Source organism: Melanerpes formicivorus, unplaced genomic scaffold (assembly GCF_026170545.1).
Source record: "Melanerpes formicivorus ecotype bairdi unplaced genomic scaffold, bMelFor1.0.p_v2 SCAF_30, whole genome shotgun sequence".
In the NCBI taxonomy this organism is placed as follows: domain Eukaryota; kingdom Metazoa; phylum Chordata; class Aves; order Piciformes; family Picidae; genus Melanerpes; species Melanerpes formicivorus.
In genome coordinates this window covers 3,135,502-3,151,285 of record NW_027142382.1, presented here as the reverse complement: position 1 = coordinate 3,151,285, position 15,784 = coordinate 3,135,502, and the positions used below count along the sequence as shown (strand labels likewise).

General features: G+C 43.8%; 1 protein-coding gene across 3 annotated transcripts in view; it reads right to left on the bottom strand.

The window, feature by feature from the left end:
* SYTL5 (synaptotagmin like 5) overlaps window positions 1-15,784 on the bottom strand; it is a 102,469-nt gene that overhangs the window by 64,356 nt on the left and 22,329 nt on the right. For all 3 annotated transcript variants that reach the window (XM_068155068.1, XM_068155071.1, XM_068155072.1), the window contains exon 2: window positions 3,547-4,036. In XM_068155068.1, the coding sequence (XP_068011169.1) occupies window positions 3,547-3,665 (119 nt within the window). In that variant the 5' untranslated portion in view covers window positions 3,666-4,036. The remainder of the gene's footprint in view (window positions 1-3,546; window positions 4,037-15,784) is intronic.

The following is a 15,784-nucleotide window of genomic DNA, read 5'->3' as shown; positions in this document are numbered from 1 at the left end:
GGAGATTCAGGCTGGAGGTGAGGAGGAAGTTCTTCACCATGAGAGTGGTGAAGCCCTGGAATGGGTTGTCCATGGAGGTGGTTGAGGCCCCATCCCTGGAGGTGTTTAAGCCCAGGCTGGATGAGGCTCTGGCCAGCCTGATCTAGTGTGGGGCGTCCCTGCCCATGGCAGGGGGGTTGGAACTAGATGATCCTTGTGGTCCCTTCCAACCCTGACTGATACTACTATGAATAATGATTTCACTCAAATTATCTTAGCATTTGAAAACAATCATGATGGTCATTTGATGTCATAAGCATTGCAGAAGGATCTTTACAACCCTGCAAGCTATTTGCACAAGTACTAACAGCTTTAAACCAGTAGTCAGAGAAAATGTCCAGCCACACAAAATGCACAAAGCTAAGAACATAAACACTGCTACTTACTTATCAGGTTGCTTATTTCAATTATCAAAACTCGACCACAGAAAGAGTACCTGCTGCTGCCTTCTGTTTCTCACATGTGACTGAAATACTTGTATATCAAATAAAAATTACAGGGATAGCCACCTGCTCTCCAGAACTCCAGAAGCACTGATAGTTAAATAACTCTTAACAATTTCATTACTAGGACATCCTCTCCTAGTTACCACTACTTTCATGTTGAATGGAAAAACCTTTGCTACGTACAATGACTTTTGAAGACTAATAGGCAGAGAAAAAAAACAAACAATTATCAAGACAGATGCAGGAAGAGAGGAGTGGACTAATAAAAATTCTTCACTACAGTGTAAAAGTAAGCATCTTGCCAGGATGAAAAATGCCTTGAAAATAAATACAAAGGGACTTGTTCTTCTGCAAAGTACTTCAATAAAATATATAACAGATTGCACCAAATGAATTCCAAAGACCGCAAATGTTCCTCTGAAGTATACTTATAAACCACGATTAAAGACATCCTTGCACAGCTGTATTCAGGAAGAAAAATTATGAAGTCTCCTAGGAAGCAGTTACCCATCCAGGTCTTCATACTTTGTATATTTTGGAAGTCTTTTATAGACTACATTCCACTGTTACCAGGCACAGTATGGGCTAATGGCAATTCTCCAAATACACTCTGATTCTGAAACCAGTTGGTTCATATACAGGTGCTAGAAGTATACATAAGCATCACCATACATTGTTAATTATCCTAATTAGGATTAGAATTCATAGAATCCTAGAATTGTCAGGGATGGAAGGGACCTCCAGGACCATCTAATTCCAACCCCCCTGTCATGGGCAGGGATCCCTCACACTACATCAAGTTGCTCAGAGCCACATCCAGCCTGGCATTAAAAACCTCCAGGGAGGAGGCTTCCACCACCTCCCTGGGCAACCTGTGCCAGTGTCTCACCACCCTCATGGGGAAGAACTTCTTTCTAACATCTAATCTAAATCTCCCCTCCTCTATCTCGGATCCATTCCCCCTAGTCCTATCACTATCTGATACCCTAAAAGTCCCTCACCAGCTTTCTTGTAGCCCCCTTAAGATACTGGAAGGCCACAATAAGGTCTCCTCAGAGCCTTCTCCTCTCCCAAATTAATGGCCCCAAACTCCCTCAGCCTGTCTTCATAGGAGAGATGCTCCAGCCCCCTGATCATCCTCACAGCTTCTCCCCTGGACACGTTCCAGCACATCTGTAACTTTCTTGTAATAGGGGCTCCATTTTCAATCTTCTCTTAGGGTGGTCTTTCCATTTGTATCAAATCACAGATAAGCCAATACCACCTGCTGCTTTACTGAAACACATCCTTCAGGGGCGCCTTGGATTCTCAAACTCACTAAGTTTGGCAGAATGACTTCCAGCAGTGCCAAAAAGGGCAGAAATTTAAAATGTACACGTATGTATTTAAAAAAACACAAACAAATAAAGCAGCCAAAACCCAGAACACAGTGAAACAAAAAAAAAAGAACACAAAACCTTAGGAGTTTCCACTTGAAACTGGGGAACAACAGTAAGTAGAAATGAAAGCCTTCTGGAAGGTTGGAAAGCCAGATCTGTTACACAACTGCACTTCACACGACACCTTTGATCGATGACTACTGGCATGTCACACATATCCAAGGGCATCACCTTAGAAAGCTGAAATACTTTGAAATGCTTATCCCATTACAACACAGAGCACAATGCCTGGAACAAACAGTGCTCCATCTGTTTTCTTGTGTTCTGTTTTATTTTGATGATGAAGGAGATGAAATGATTAATTTGCCCACATCAGCACAAGGAAAGACGATTCCTCCTAGTCTTGCAGCAGAAGCGGCAAGCAGTTTTAGCCCACTGCGTTTAGATGAGCCACTACCTCTTTTCAGTCAAATGGGCTGCACACCAACTGAGGCATTGCATTCAGACTTGGTTTTCTTAAGGTAGAAAGACTTCCAAAACCAGTGAATAACTCTGCATGGCTTTCCAAATAATAGCTCTATACAGAAGATACCTCAATAGGTATCTTTGCAATACACAGTGTCTTTAAAAGGGGAAACGATGCAGCCTGGTCTCTTAATGCATGGATAGAAACTACCAAAGGCAGGAAATCTTCCCTGTGTCATCCATTACAGTCAGCATGCTTTCCAGCACCAAGTGCTGCCTATAGCTGTGCTAAGCCTGTTTCTCAGAACCAGCACTGCGTAAAAGGTTAAAAAGGGCAGCAGGGAAAGCAAGGGGAAGTAGCAACTACCTACTGGAAACTCATCCAAGCCTTTGCAGAACTGATACTTACCTGAACTAAAGCAATTTGAGTTATCTAAAATAGCTGATGTAGCCTACCTCCACATGATGTTCTCTGAACTTTCATTTTCACCTTTCCCACCCCCCCTCCTCCTCAGAAAAGAACACATGGCCTCTATAAATACCCTGAGTCTCTGGTTCTCCATCAGACTTTTGAGATCCATATCTAAGATGCTCAGGTTTAGTTATTTTTTAGGAGATCTAAATAATTTGAAAAATGAAGTGTTCCCCCCTCCTCTCTATTCTGTAAGTACTGCAAAAGAAAGAGAAAGGTCACTGTCTTGCATTTGCCCTATGTTGTATGGACTCCTGCACAGAGGCAGGTACCTACCTTCTCTTCCAGTGACACTTTCCAAACTTCTTTCCTGCTGTACTCTGTGTAGGCACAAAGTATACAGCACCTCTCAGAGGATTGAAGTTCAAGAGCCTTGCTAAAACCTTTCATTCATGGGGCTGGAGGGGGGGGGGGGGGGGGAAGAGGGGGGGAAGTCAGCCAAACTGGGCAAAAACTGTAAGATCTGAACTATAAAAACCACCACTGTGTATCTGTGCAATGGTTGTCCTTCTTACTTTTTTTTACCTTGAAGGAATGGATGCTATCCTTTGTTTACAGAGGGTCAGACTAGCAAAGCAATTATCTTTTTAACACACTTTACTTTGACTTATAATTAATTGCATCACCTCCCAGGACTCATTCTTCTCCTATGGCACTTAAAAAATCTTCACTAGGTACCATGAAAAATATCTATACCATGGACCAAATTTAAAAAGAAGAATAATAAAATAATCAAAACAGTTACCTTATCCTTTTATCTTCAATTTTTTTCAGATACTCATCTCTCTTCAACACTCCCAATATGGTTTCCCTTTCATGTTCCAACAAGAATGACAGATTGATGACCTCCAAGTTCTTTGTCATGGTTCTTCAGCTGCTGCTTTCTCCAATCAGTTCTTCAAATGTTTTATTTGCACAAGTCCAAAGGCACGTTGGTGTCAGAAATATACAAGATCACACAGTCAAGAGGTACTTTGAAAAATGCTTCTTTAAGTCAACCAGATGTCAAGATTGTATTGCTTTGCCTTCCAACTATACAAGATACAAAGCTTTCTTCTTTGCTTCTTCCTCAAGAAAGCAACTCATTTTCCTGGGGACACCCTGGTGTTCTGGCCAGTGATCACCAGCACGCTGCAGGCCTTCAGACTGCACTCACAAGCAGCTGCAGAATCAGCTTCCTGGCATAATTGAAGGCTGGAGCCACAAAATAGCTGGGTGTATATATTTCAAACTACCTAAAAGTCAAAGCAAACAAATGTGGGTGATTTTGATATTACCATCACAGACTGATTTGTGAAAGGCTTAATCTAGTAATGATTTAAAAGCTCCCAAAGAATGGCTTGCAGACTGTTAGGTTATCTCAGGAGCTATTTACAAGTCAGGTTTTCTATTATTATTTACTCATTGATTTTTGATTATGCTCCCATGAGGGCTCTGCAATTATCTTTCCACTGCAAAACATTTAAATTACTACATTCATCCTGTAATTACTTCATTCTGATAGTCATGAGCATGGGAGGGGAAGGAATGACTCTACTCATTTCCCTGGGATGACCTTAAAAACTAAGAAGTGGACAGGCTTCAGAGGATAGCACTAAAAGGTAAGACTCCACTCAAAATCAAGTATCCACCTCCATCTCAGCAAGTCATCCATTATATTCGCTTCACAGTCAATTACAAGTAATAGAAACTTTCAAGGAGTGATTTATGCACTTACAGTAGACACTTAATTTAGGATGACCTGTTCTAGAAAAGTCCATTCACTTCCACTAAATACAGGGAGAACTTAAGAGTAAGGTGTTAAAATGTAGCCACCCAGAAGAAAGATAAATTTCACTTTTTGTTTTGCTGTTGTTGGGGTTTTTTCAGTTGTTTATAAACAGAAAACAGCTGTCAAGGAAAAAAACTAATTCATAGTGGACCTCTGAACATGGAAAGAGTCACTAGGAAGATACTTTGCAAAGTATCTAAAACTCCTAGTCAGCTGGTTGGCACATTCAATCCTTACAGTTTCATAAGAAAATACTGAGTTTCACACCAAAACCAGGATGACTTCCAAGACACTTTTCTGTAATAGAAAGAAGCTATGTGAGCAGATGCAATTTGTACTTGGAAGCATACAAACATAAACCTGTCTATACACAAAAAATGCATCCACATCATCATATGTAAGTGCCAACGTGTATGTGTGTATACCTAGTGCACATATTCATAGAATGGGTTGGAAGGGACCTTGATGATCATCTAGTTCCAGCCCTCCTGCCATGGGCAAAGACACCCTCCACTAGATCAGATTGCACCAGGCCTTTTCCAGCCTGCCCTTGAACAACTCCAGGGGGGCAGCATCCAAGATCTCCATAGGCAATCTTTTATGGTGTCTCACCACCTTCACTGTAAAGAATTTCTTCCTAATATCCAATTTTAAGTTGCCCTCCTCAAGCTTCAATCCACTTGTTCTCATCCTATCACTACAAGCCTTTGTAAAAGGTCCTTTCCCAGCTTTCTTGTAAGTCCCCTTCAGATACTGGAAGGCCGTTATAAGGTTCCCCCCAGAGTCATCTTTTCTCCAGGCTGAACAGCCCCAACTCTCATGGCTTGTCCCCATAGGGGAGATGCTCCAGTTCTCTGATCATCTTTGTGGCCCTCCCCTGGACCCACTCCAGCAGTTCAATGCCCTTCTTATGCTGGGGGTACCATAACTGGACAGAGTACTCCAAGTGGGATCTATGAAAACAGAGTAGAGGAGCAGAATCACCTCACATTTGATTCTTCCCAGCACACAAAAGGGAGTGAAGAGACCAGCACCAGCCTCTCCACAATCTCCTTTCAGGTAGTTGTAGAGAGTGATGAGGTCTCCCCTCAGCCTCCTCATGTCTATCTTGACACCATAAAGCCAAGCTACTTGTAAGTTAAAGGAAGAAATCCAACATGTGACTTCTCCTTTGTTGCCAATAAGCAGGCTAGCTTCATTCTTGAACTGCCTAGCAAAATGCCTGGTGAAAAGAGTACTTTCATCCCAACTGGATCCCAAGATCAGTGGGCTAGGGAGCATGGGGTATCAGCACAAAACTCACAAAGCCAAGTTCAGCAGACAGAGAATAAGCTATGTTGCTTGGCTGGTCAAGGTGCTCCAAATTTCTTCTCACAAGTTTTCCTTTCAGGGGTAACATAGGTGACACAGCATCATTCTAACACACACTGAGGGGAAAAAAGCTGCCAAGTTTTATTGGGAAATGGAAAACCAAGAGGTTATGGGGAAAGAAGGAACAATATAAGTAGAAATTTAGGAGAAAAAAACATGTTAAAAGTGGTCTCTGCCACCACCATTTTTGTCTTGATGATGTGCTACAGCTGACAAGAGCACTCTGACTTGTAAGATGCATTCTGATATTGGAAATTCAAGGAAGAGGCAAAAAAACACTTCAAAAATTTAACCTGACATCTGGCCACATTTTCTGAGCTTTTTTGCCTGTAGCTCTGAAGAAATTGTTAGTTACATTATGGCTAAACATATCACATACCTTTGAATGTCCTGGGAGATTTCTCTCTCACACACTTTTTCACTTGCTCGGTCTCTAAATAGTTCAGAATAAACCACCTGACAAAAACTGAATTATGAATTATGAATTATTCCAGTACCTGAAGGGGACCTACAGGAAGGCTGGGGAAGGACTTCTCAGGATCTCAGGTAGTGATAGGACTAGGGGGAATGGAATGAAGCTGGAGGTGGGAAGATTCAGGCTGGATGTGAGGAGGAAGTTCTTCACCATGAGAGTGGTGAAGCCCTGGAATGGGTTGTCCAGGGAGGTGGTCAAGGCCCCATCACTGGAGGTGTTTAAGAGCAGGCTGGATGAGGCTCTGGCCAGCCTGATCTAGAATAAACCTTTATTAGAATAAACCAAACCAGGTTGGAAGAGACCTTCAAGATCATCGTGTCCAACCCATCAACCAATCCAACCCACCCAAACAGCTAACCCATGGCACCAAGCACCCCATCAAGTCTCCTTCTGAACACCTTCAATGACAGCGACTCCACCACCTCCCCGGGCAACCCATTCCATAGCGCAATCACTCTTTCTGTATAGAACTTCTTCCTAATATCTAACCTGAACCTCCCCTGGCGCAGCCTGAGACTGTGTCCTCTTGTTCTGGTACTGGGTGCCTGGGAGAAGAGACCATCATCAGCCTGTCTACAACCTCCTTTCAGGTAGTTGTAGAGAGTGATAAGGTCACCCCTGAGTCTCCTCTTCTCCAGGCTAAGCAGCCCCAGCTCCCTCATCCTCTCCTCGTAGGGCTTGTGTTCCAAACCCCTCACCAACTTTGTTGCTCTTCTCTGGACTCGTTCCAGCAAGTCAACATCCTTCCTAAACTGAGGGGCCCAGAACTGGACACAGTACTCGAGGTGTGGCCTAACCAGTGCAGTGTACAGGGGCAGAATGACCTCCCTGCTCCTGCTGGCCACACTGTTCTTAATGCAGGCCAGGATGCCATTGGCCCTCTTGGCTGCCTGGGCACACTGCAGGCTCATGTTAAGCCTACCATCAACCAGCACCCCCAGGTCCCTCTCTGCCTGGCTGCTCTCCAGCCACTCTGACCCCAGCCTGTAGCACTGCATGGGGTTGTTGTGGCCAATGTGCAGAACCCGGCATTTGGATGTGTTAAATCTCATGCCGTTGGATTCTGCCCATCTGTCCAGCCTGTCGAGGTCTCTCTGCAGAGCCTCTCTACCCTCCAGCAGATCAACTCTTGCCCCCAGCTTGGTGTCGTCAGCAAATTTACTGATGATGGACTCAGTGCCCTCATCCAGATCATCAATAAAGATGTTAAAGAGCACAGGGCCCAGCACTGATCCTTGGGGCACACCACTAGTGACTGGCTGCCAGCTGGATGTGGCACCATTCACCACCACTCTCTGGGCTCGGCCCTCCAGCCAGTTCCTAACCCATCACAATGTGCTCCCGTCCAAGCCATGGGCTGACAGCTTGGCCAGCAGTTTGCTATGGGGGACGGTGTCAAAGGCCTTGCTGAGGTCCAGGTAGACTACATCAACAGGCCTCCCCACATCCACCAGGCGGGTCACCTGATCATAGAAGGAGATCAGGTTGGTCAGGCAGGACCTGCCCTTCCTAAATCCATGCTGGCTAGGCCTGATCCCTTGGCCATCCTCTAAGTGCTGTGTTATTGCACTCAGGATGACCTGTTCCATGATCTTGCCTGGCACTGAGGTCAGGCTGACAGGCCTGTAATTCCCTGGCTCATCCAACCGGCCCTTCTTATGGATGGGCACCACGTTGGCCAGCTTCCAGTCCTCTGGGACCTCGCCAGTGAGCCAGGACTGCTGGAAAATTATGGAGAGTGGCTTGGCCAGCTCATCTGCCAGCTCTCTCAGCACCCTAGGATGAATCCCATCTGGTCCCATGGACTTGTGGGGATCCAAGCTGCTAAGGAGAGTTCCAACTACCGCCTCATGGAACATAGGGAAACTGTGCAGCTCCCTGGCTCCTTCTGCCAGCTCTGCAGGCCAGCTGCCAGGAAGACGTTCTGCCCTTCTAGTGAAAATTGAGGCAAAGAAGGTGTTAAGTATCTCTGCCTTTTCCTTATCCTTGGTTACAATGTTCCCCTCCGTATCCACCAAGGAGTGGAGGTTTTCCTTCCCCTTCCTCTTACTATTAATGCATTTATAGAAGGACTTTTTGTTGTCCTTCACAGTAGAGGCCAGTTTAAGCTCCAAGTGTGCTTTTGCCTCCCTAATTCTCTTCCTACAAGACCTAGCAACATCCTTAAACATTCTGTGGGTTGCCTCCCCTAGTGTGGGGTGTCCCTGCCCATGGCAGGGGGGTTGGAACTATATGATCCTTGTGGTCCCTTCCAACCCTGACTGATACTATGATACTATGAACCAAGTGGTGGTTTAGAAACAAAAACAGCCATACAGCTTTTCAAATGTTGTAATGATCTTCTTAATAGAGTTTTGATTTGAGCCCTGTGGCTCTTTAGGAAATGTAATTGTTTTCATCCTAAACTGAGTGATAATTTCACACAACACAGTTCTTAACATTAAAATGCAGATTAGGATACATGGGAAAAAATGCAAACACCCCAGTGAGATGAAGTTAGTTCTAAACTAAATTCAGTTTGTAGACTGAGTATTAATTTCTTAAGTCAGAGTTGTGCAGTGATCTAACATTGGACTTGCAAAGGAGAAGGAGTGAAGTGGCAGAATTACAAAACAGCATGTAAGTAAGTGCTTATTTCTCCTTGCCTCATGAAAGAGGGGTAGAAAACCTGCTCTTTGGGACTATCTTTCGTGCTTTCCTATTTCTCTTAGCCCTGTGGAGAGGGACTGTGAGCATGGAGTCATCCTCTCTGAAGTATTAAGGGAAGATACATTAGAAATAACAAATTCTTTAGCACATAACAGGTCTCACAAATTATAACTGAGTAAGGAGTTTATCCTGCAGTATACCTTCATCACTGTATATAGGTACCATGTCTATCTAGAGAGCATTTGCTCACCCCCCAAAAGTAATTACATAAGACTCATTTAAAAAAAAAAAAAAAAAAAAAAAAGAAAGAAAAAATGGGGGGTGTAAATATTGCAGTGAAAAAGTACTACAGTGGAGGAGAACATTGGGATTTGAGTTAGGCTTTTTCCTTATTTTTGTAAGCTGCCTGTGCCAGTGGGAAATACAGCACCCCAAACCCAAATCTTCATAAGGGAAGTTAGTTGGGAGCTACAGAAGTACAGTGACTCCACTGCAGTCAGCTACATTTATAGACAGCACAGGTGCAGTCACCACTGCTGTCACTGCTGCAGGTATCCTCCTGAACCCAGCAAATCCACAGATTCATCTACACTCCAAAACACTTTCTCTTCAGGGCTCCCTCATCTCCTCAGGAAGGAGAGGAATCCTGGCAACCCAGGAGACAGAACTGAAATGAAGCGAGAGGAATTATCCTCTTTTCTTCAATGATGCTATTGTCAAATTTCTTGATGCAAGAAATTACTCCTACTGCCAAGCCACTCTTGTTTACTTAGCCAGCAGCTGGTGCATGAACAATTTACTGACAGCAGCAGAGGCAGCCTTTCCCATGTGCACTGACTGCAAGTGCTACAGGAACCAGGGCATCATCTCACATTGCTTGAGTGACAGAACCTTCACCTATTGCTGGTGGGAAATTTTTGCCAGCAGAGAAACGTGGTGTGCAGTGCACACATGTACTAGCACAGGTGTATCTGGGAGAGGCATGGATAGTAATTCCATACTGGTAAAGAAATTCCCACCAACAGCAGCTGGCTACAGCATGGCATGATGGACTGTAACTGATTTCTGTCACAGAAGAAAGTAAGATATCTTGTTTCTTGAAAGGGCACCAACCACCACCTGAATCAAAGCTGCACAAGGCAGCAGCACAACTGACAAGTTGGAAACTCAGCAGGAGCAGGATTGGTGGCATGGCTACCTCTTAGGCGGCCACAGGTTCCACCTCCCAAACCCATATCCTTAATCAGGAGGCCACAGCTTCTACCTGCCAAAAACCTATATCCTTCTTTAGGAGGCCACAGCTTCAGCCTCCAAAACCTCTATCCACAACTATGTATGACAGTGTCCTGCATCTGGATCTGATGTACCCAGCTTTGACATGCCAAGAGGCACATTTCATACACATGCTGCTTAAGACACAAAACTTTTGTATCCTGAATCCGTTAACTTCTTCAGTATGCTGACTGCAGAATGCCATGTACAGGAGCAAGAAAAACCAGCTTCGCTCCTCAATGGCGTGTTTGCAGAGTGCACACACCCAGGTAAAGCAAATCAAGTTGCAGTGGGTACTGAAGCACCAGGAAATGCTTGCTGCACACAATCAATAAATCTGCAAGGTAAGGAAGAGTGACTCAAGGTACTGAAACCAAGTGGCAAGAAAACCAAACCAAATTTGCTGAACGTGATCTCAGTTAGAGAGTTCTGGTCAGTATTACACTGCAAGCAGTAAGTAGATTCTCTGACTAAGAACAAACATCAAAGATCTGTAGATAAACGAGCTGGAAGCCTTATGAAGCGATAAGTCATTGCATTAAAGGGGCCACATATGAGTAGCAGCAAGAAGGTTTGAAGAGATGTTAAAAGTATAGAATACTAGCATACAATTGGTGTCAGTGCACTGGAATGAATACAAGCAGAGAGAAAGGCTGAAAACTAATGTAACTAATTTTCTATGTCCGACCCTCTGTAAGTCACAGGATCACAGGATGTTAGGGTTGGAAGGGACCTCTGGAGATCATTGAGTCAAACCCCCCTGCCAGATCAGGGCCACATAACATTACATAAGTCATGTAATGTAAGTGTCTTTTGACTTCATAGTAGTAAGAAACTCAGATTCATTAAACGAAAAATGGGGGAGAGTGGAAAATAACTCCATATATCACAACTCTCTGGGCCTGCCTGTCCAGACAGTTTTTAACCCTGCAAAGAGTACACCTGACAATGCCAAGGGCCTCAAGATTCTCTAGGAGAATGCTGTGGGAGATGGTGTCAAAGGTTTTGCTAAAGCCAGATAGGTAACATCCACAGCCTTTCCATCATCCACTAGGTTGGTCACCTGGTCATACAAGGAGATGAGGTTGGTCAAGCAGGACCTGCCTTTCATGAATACATGCTTGATACCACCATTATCACAGTATCACAGTATATTAGAGATTGGAAGAGACCTCAAGAGATCATCAGGTCCAGCCCCCTGCCAAAGCAGGACCACTTATGGTAGTTTGCACAGGAATACACCCAGGTGGGTTTTGAAAGTCTCCAGAGAAGGAGACTCCACAACCTCTTTGGGCAGCCTGTTCCGGTACTCTGTCACCCCCACTGTGAAGAAGTTTCTCCTCATGTTGAGGACAATGTTTCTCCTCATGTCACCAGGACTTGAGGCTGCCCTGGGCAGCAACTCTCATATGTAACTGTATGCAGGACCCCTGGGGCAGTGGTCTCTTCTGCAGCACTACTGCAGGAAGCTTAATCTGCAAGGAAGTAGACAAAATCATGGTAAAAGAAAAGGATTATTTTTATTACTTAACAAGATGTTCTCACCAAAAGAAAAGTATCTGTTTCTTTTAGCAGCAGCAATTGACTAAAGAAATATCAGTAGATTTGCTTGACCTTTTTTTTTAACCCCTCAATACAAGTTTCTTATCACAAAACACCAGCAGGTGTCTTCCACAGAACTGCATGAAGCTTCTTCAAAAAAAATCTCAACAGAAACTTATTTGTAAGTCTTCAAATTCAAACATTTTCACTGATGTGTTGAATTAAGAGTGCTCAAAAAAAGGTGCCCTGACTTCATCAAACATTTCATTTTGCAGAATAACTCGAGACTATCCATCTAAGCTCTACTCCAGTTCATAAATTTCTGCCATTGGCTTTGCTTTCTTCATGAATTAAGGAAAATTAAATGATTTTTGACCTTTGCAACAAGGGGCTGCTGGAAGATTGCAGATGAACTGCAGCCAGGCTGTAGAGTCAGAGAAGAGGGAACTAGCATTTAGAAGAACCACCATTTGGAAAAACATCCACCAACCCAGTGAAATGCTCTCTGGGTTGGGGGAAGAGGGAAGCCAAACCTTTCACATGATGGTTTTGAATAAGGAAATGTGAGTGCCATATACAGAAGGTGAGAAATGCAGTTCCCCATTATTTCAGCCTGTAAGATGCTAAGTGCACATTTGCCTTTCTGCAAACAGTATGATGTACTAGCACTCAGTATCCGATACACATTACAGTAATTTCCTATTTCATTTAGCAGAGTAACTGGATTCAAGTTTTAATGAAAAGAATCATAGAATGCTTTAGGTTGGGTGGGACCTGCAAAGGTCATGTAGTCCAATCCTGCAATAAGCAGGGACATCCTCCATTAGATCAGGTTGCCCAGATGCTGACCTTGAAAATCTCCAAGGATGGGGCCTCAACTGCCTCCCTAGGTAACCTGTTCCAGTGTTCCACTACCCTCATGGTAAAGAACTTCCTCCTAAAGGCCAACCAAAATCTACTCTTCTCTAACTTAAAACCACTGCCCCTCATCCTATCAATGCATGCCTTTGTTAACAGTCCCTTCCCAGCCTTCTCATAGGCTCCCTTCAGGTACTGGAAGGCCACTACCAGGTCTCCCTGGAGTCTTCTCCAGGCAGAACAATTGCATCTCCCTCAGCCTGTCCTTGTAGGAGAGGTTTCTCATGGGAGAAGTTTGTTTTCATGCATGATGAAGGTATGTAACCATGCATGATATGACATCTCTAAACAGGTGAGGAAAAATTGTTAGGAGACTCGTCTGCCCAAGGCAGAGGGATGGGGGTGGATATTGGATTAGATGATCTTTAAAGGTCCTTTCCAACTCAAACCATCCTCTGATTCTATTATCTATCATTTCTTCTGACCTAGTCATCTCAGCCTCACCCTATAAGCAACAGAGAGAAATAGGCATTTCTGGGGCATGACTCAGAAGAAGATCTTTTAAAGGTCAGAGGAATCCTTATCTAGAAGCATCCATTCCTCTCCACTGACTGTGAAGGGGATGTGGCATGACTACCTCAAATGCAAGCATACACACAAGAGCATCCTTCTCATCTGCAGTATAAAAGGAGCTGTTCACAAGGACACTTGTTCAGAAACCTGCCATAGGATATAAACAGATTAATCAGAAAGTGGGCCGAGCTTGGAGTGTTGCCTTGTTTTGTTTTTCATTAAGTACAGTGCCATGATGCTTGTCTCTACAAGCAGCAAATAAAGCTAATGGGTTATTTAAATCTTGCTATGAAATGCATCATTACATTGTCCCAGTGTGTCTGTCTCAAATGAGCATAGCTGGGAATTCTGCGTTTGTAAGCATATCCTTTCCCGAAATTCTTGTGGCAGGCAGGGAAAGAAAAAAACAACCAAACAAAACCCCCACACAACACCCCCACAACCAAACCCAAACCCCACTAGATGTTAAAAAAATACAATGTCACTTTCACAGGTTACACTGCTGTCAGTCTGAAGACTAGGTTGCATACCCGCTCTTGGAGTCCTGAGGATCGTTTTCAGGGTGGGCAGAGGAGGTAGTGGAATATGTGGATGCTTCCCAAGGTAACACGAGCACGTATCCAAGACAACTCCAAGTAATAGCACAAGGCCTGTGGGGAGCAGCCATGCACATTATCTCTGACTGAGGACCAAAACAGGTCACAAGAAAAGAAGCACACACCGCTGTCTGATCATCTAGGACCCAAATGAATCCAATGGACAACTTCAGCAAAAGCCTACAGGCACTGCCTGCAGCAGCATAGCCAGGATCAGCATCCTTTTTCATACACTGTGTAACAAGGAAAAGGGACAGAGTCCTGCAAAAATACTGTTCAGCAAACAAAAAGAACATCTGAGATGTTTTTCTTTGCCATTTTCAAAGGCTTTGCCCTCTCAGCACAGCCTATGCAGTGACTCTGACATATCTCTCCCTAAGACAAGCTGCAGTTGCCAGTGCTGAACCAGACCATCTGGCTTCAGTTTAGCTGTGGAAAAAAGAAATAAATAAAATCAACAGAGACTTGGTAGCAGAGTTTTCAACAGTGGCTAGAAAGCAGCAACCAGACACAGGGCTAGGGGAGTGAAGTTCAAAGCTGCACAGTGGATCATTTGTGTAGGTAGTGGCCCAAATTAGAAGGAAGTAGATGTAGCTGCTACAGATAACTGCAGAGGACATGACAGAGGATACAGATTTACATTGAAGAAATGCCTTATGAGACCTAAGACCTTAACTGGTCTTTGTTAGCAATCTGAGTTTTCCAAATGTAAAGGCTATGTATACTATGACCATTTGTGTTAGCCATAAGAAAAGCATTGCACCTTTCTCTTATATTATTCTGGCCATGATTTGTCAAGGCAATTTCATAACATAAAACTAGCAAGTGCTGCACAAGCAACAGGAAGACACAGAAGCCCTCAAGAAGTAGCTCCTTCTTTGGCTCAGACAAACCCTCAATCATTTCTCTTCACTTCGGATTCCCTTTTCTACCATATTGTGGTGGGGCAAAATTACCCCCAAAATAAAATTGCCAGACCAGCTCAGCTGGAAAGCAAATGAAACTGTATTTACAAGCAGACTAAAATCCAGAAATATGAAATGCAATTAATAGGTACAAAATATACAATATTTACATATATTTACAGTTTATAAACTATACCAAAAAAAACCCTGGATAAAACCAGGGGATTACCAACAGCTTCCCCCTCTCAGCTTCCTTATTCCTCCCTGTACAAGGGAAAAGAGAGAGGGAAGAGCAGAGCGTAGCTTGTTAGTACTTAGCCACAACAAAGAAACACAGCCAAGGTCAGCAAGCCAGCAGGAGCATCCAGCCAGCATCTGCTAGAGCAGAGCCACAGAAAATGAAAAGTTACTGTATACAATTAACTTTATGTTAGTTATCAGAGTTGCTATCTGTCCTACAGCTACTCTTCCAAGCTTTGAGAAGAGGTGGTGGGCATGGGCACAGGCACCATATTACTGGTACACTAGCTTTGTGGTGAAATGGCAAAAGAGTAATTATTCATGAGAAAGATAATGCAGAGCTGCACTCACAGGATATTAATCATAGCCTGACCTTTCTGTAGCAGCTTTCTGTCTCTTTTTTTGGCCAAGTTTACTCCAGCAATCTGGATAGTAATTGTTTTGGCCTTTTGATGGCAATTGCAGTACAGACAGTTTATGCTACTTGATACAACACCAACGTGTTGATACCTGCAAGGTCAAACTACTCACTGATCTGGGTTCAAGATAGGAAGATGATCACAGAATGTCAGGGGCTGGAAGGGACCTTGAGAGATCATCTAGTCCAACCCCCCTGCCAGAACAGTATCACCTATACTAGGCCACACAGGAATTCATCTAGGAAAGTCTTGAATATCTCCAGAGAGGGAGACTCCACACCCCTCTTGAGCAGCCTGTTCCAGTGTTCTGTC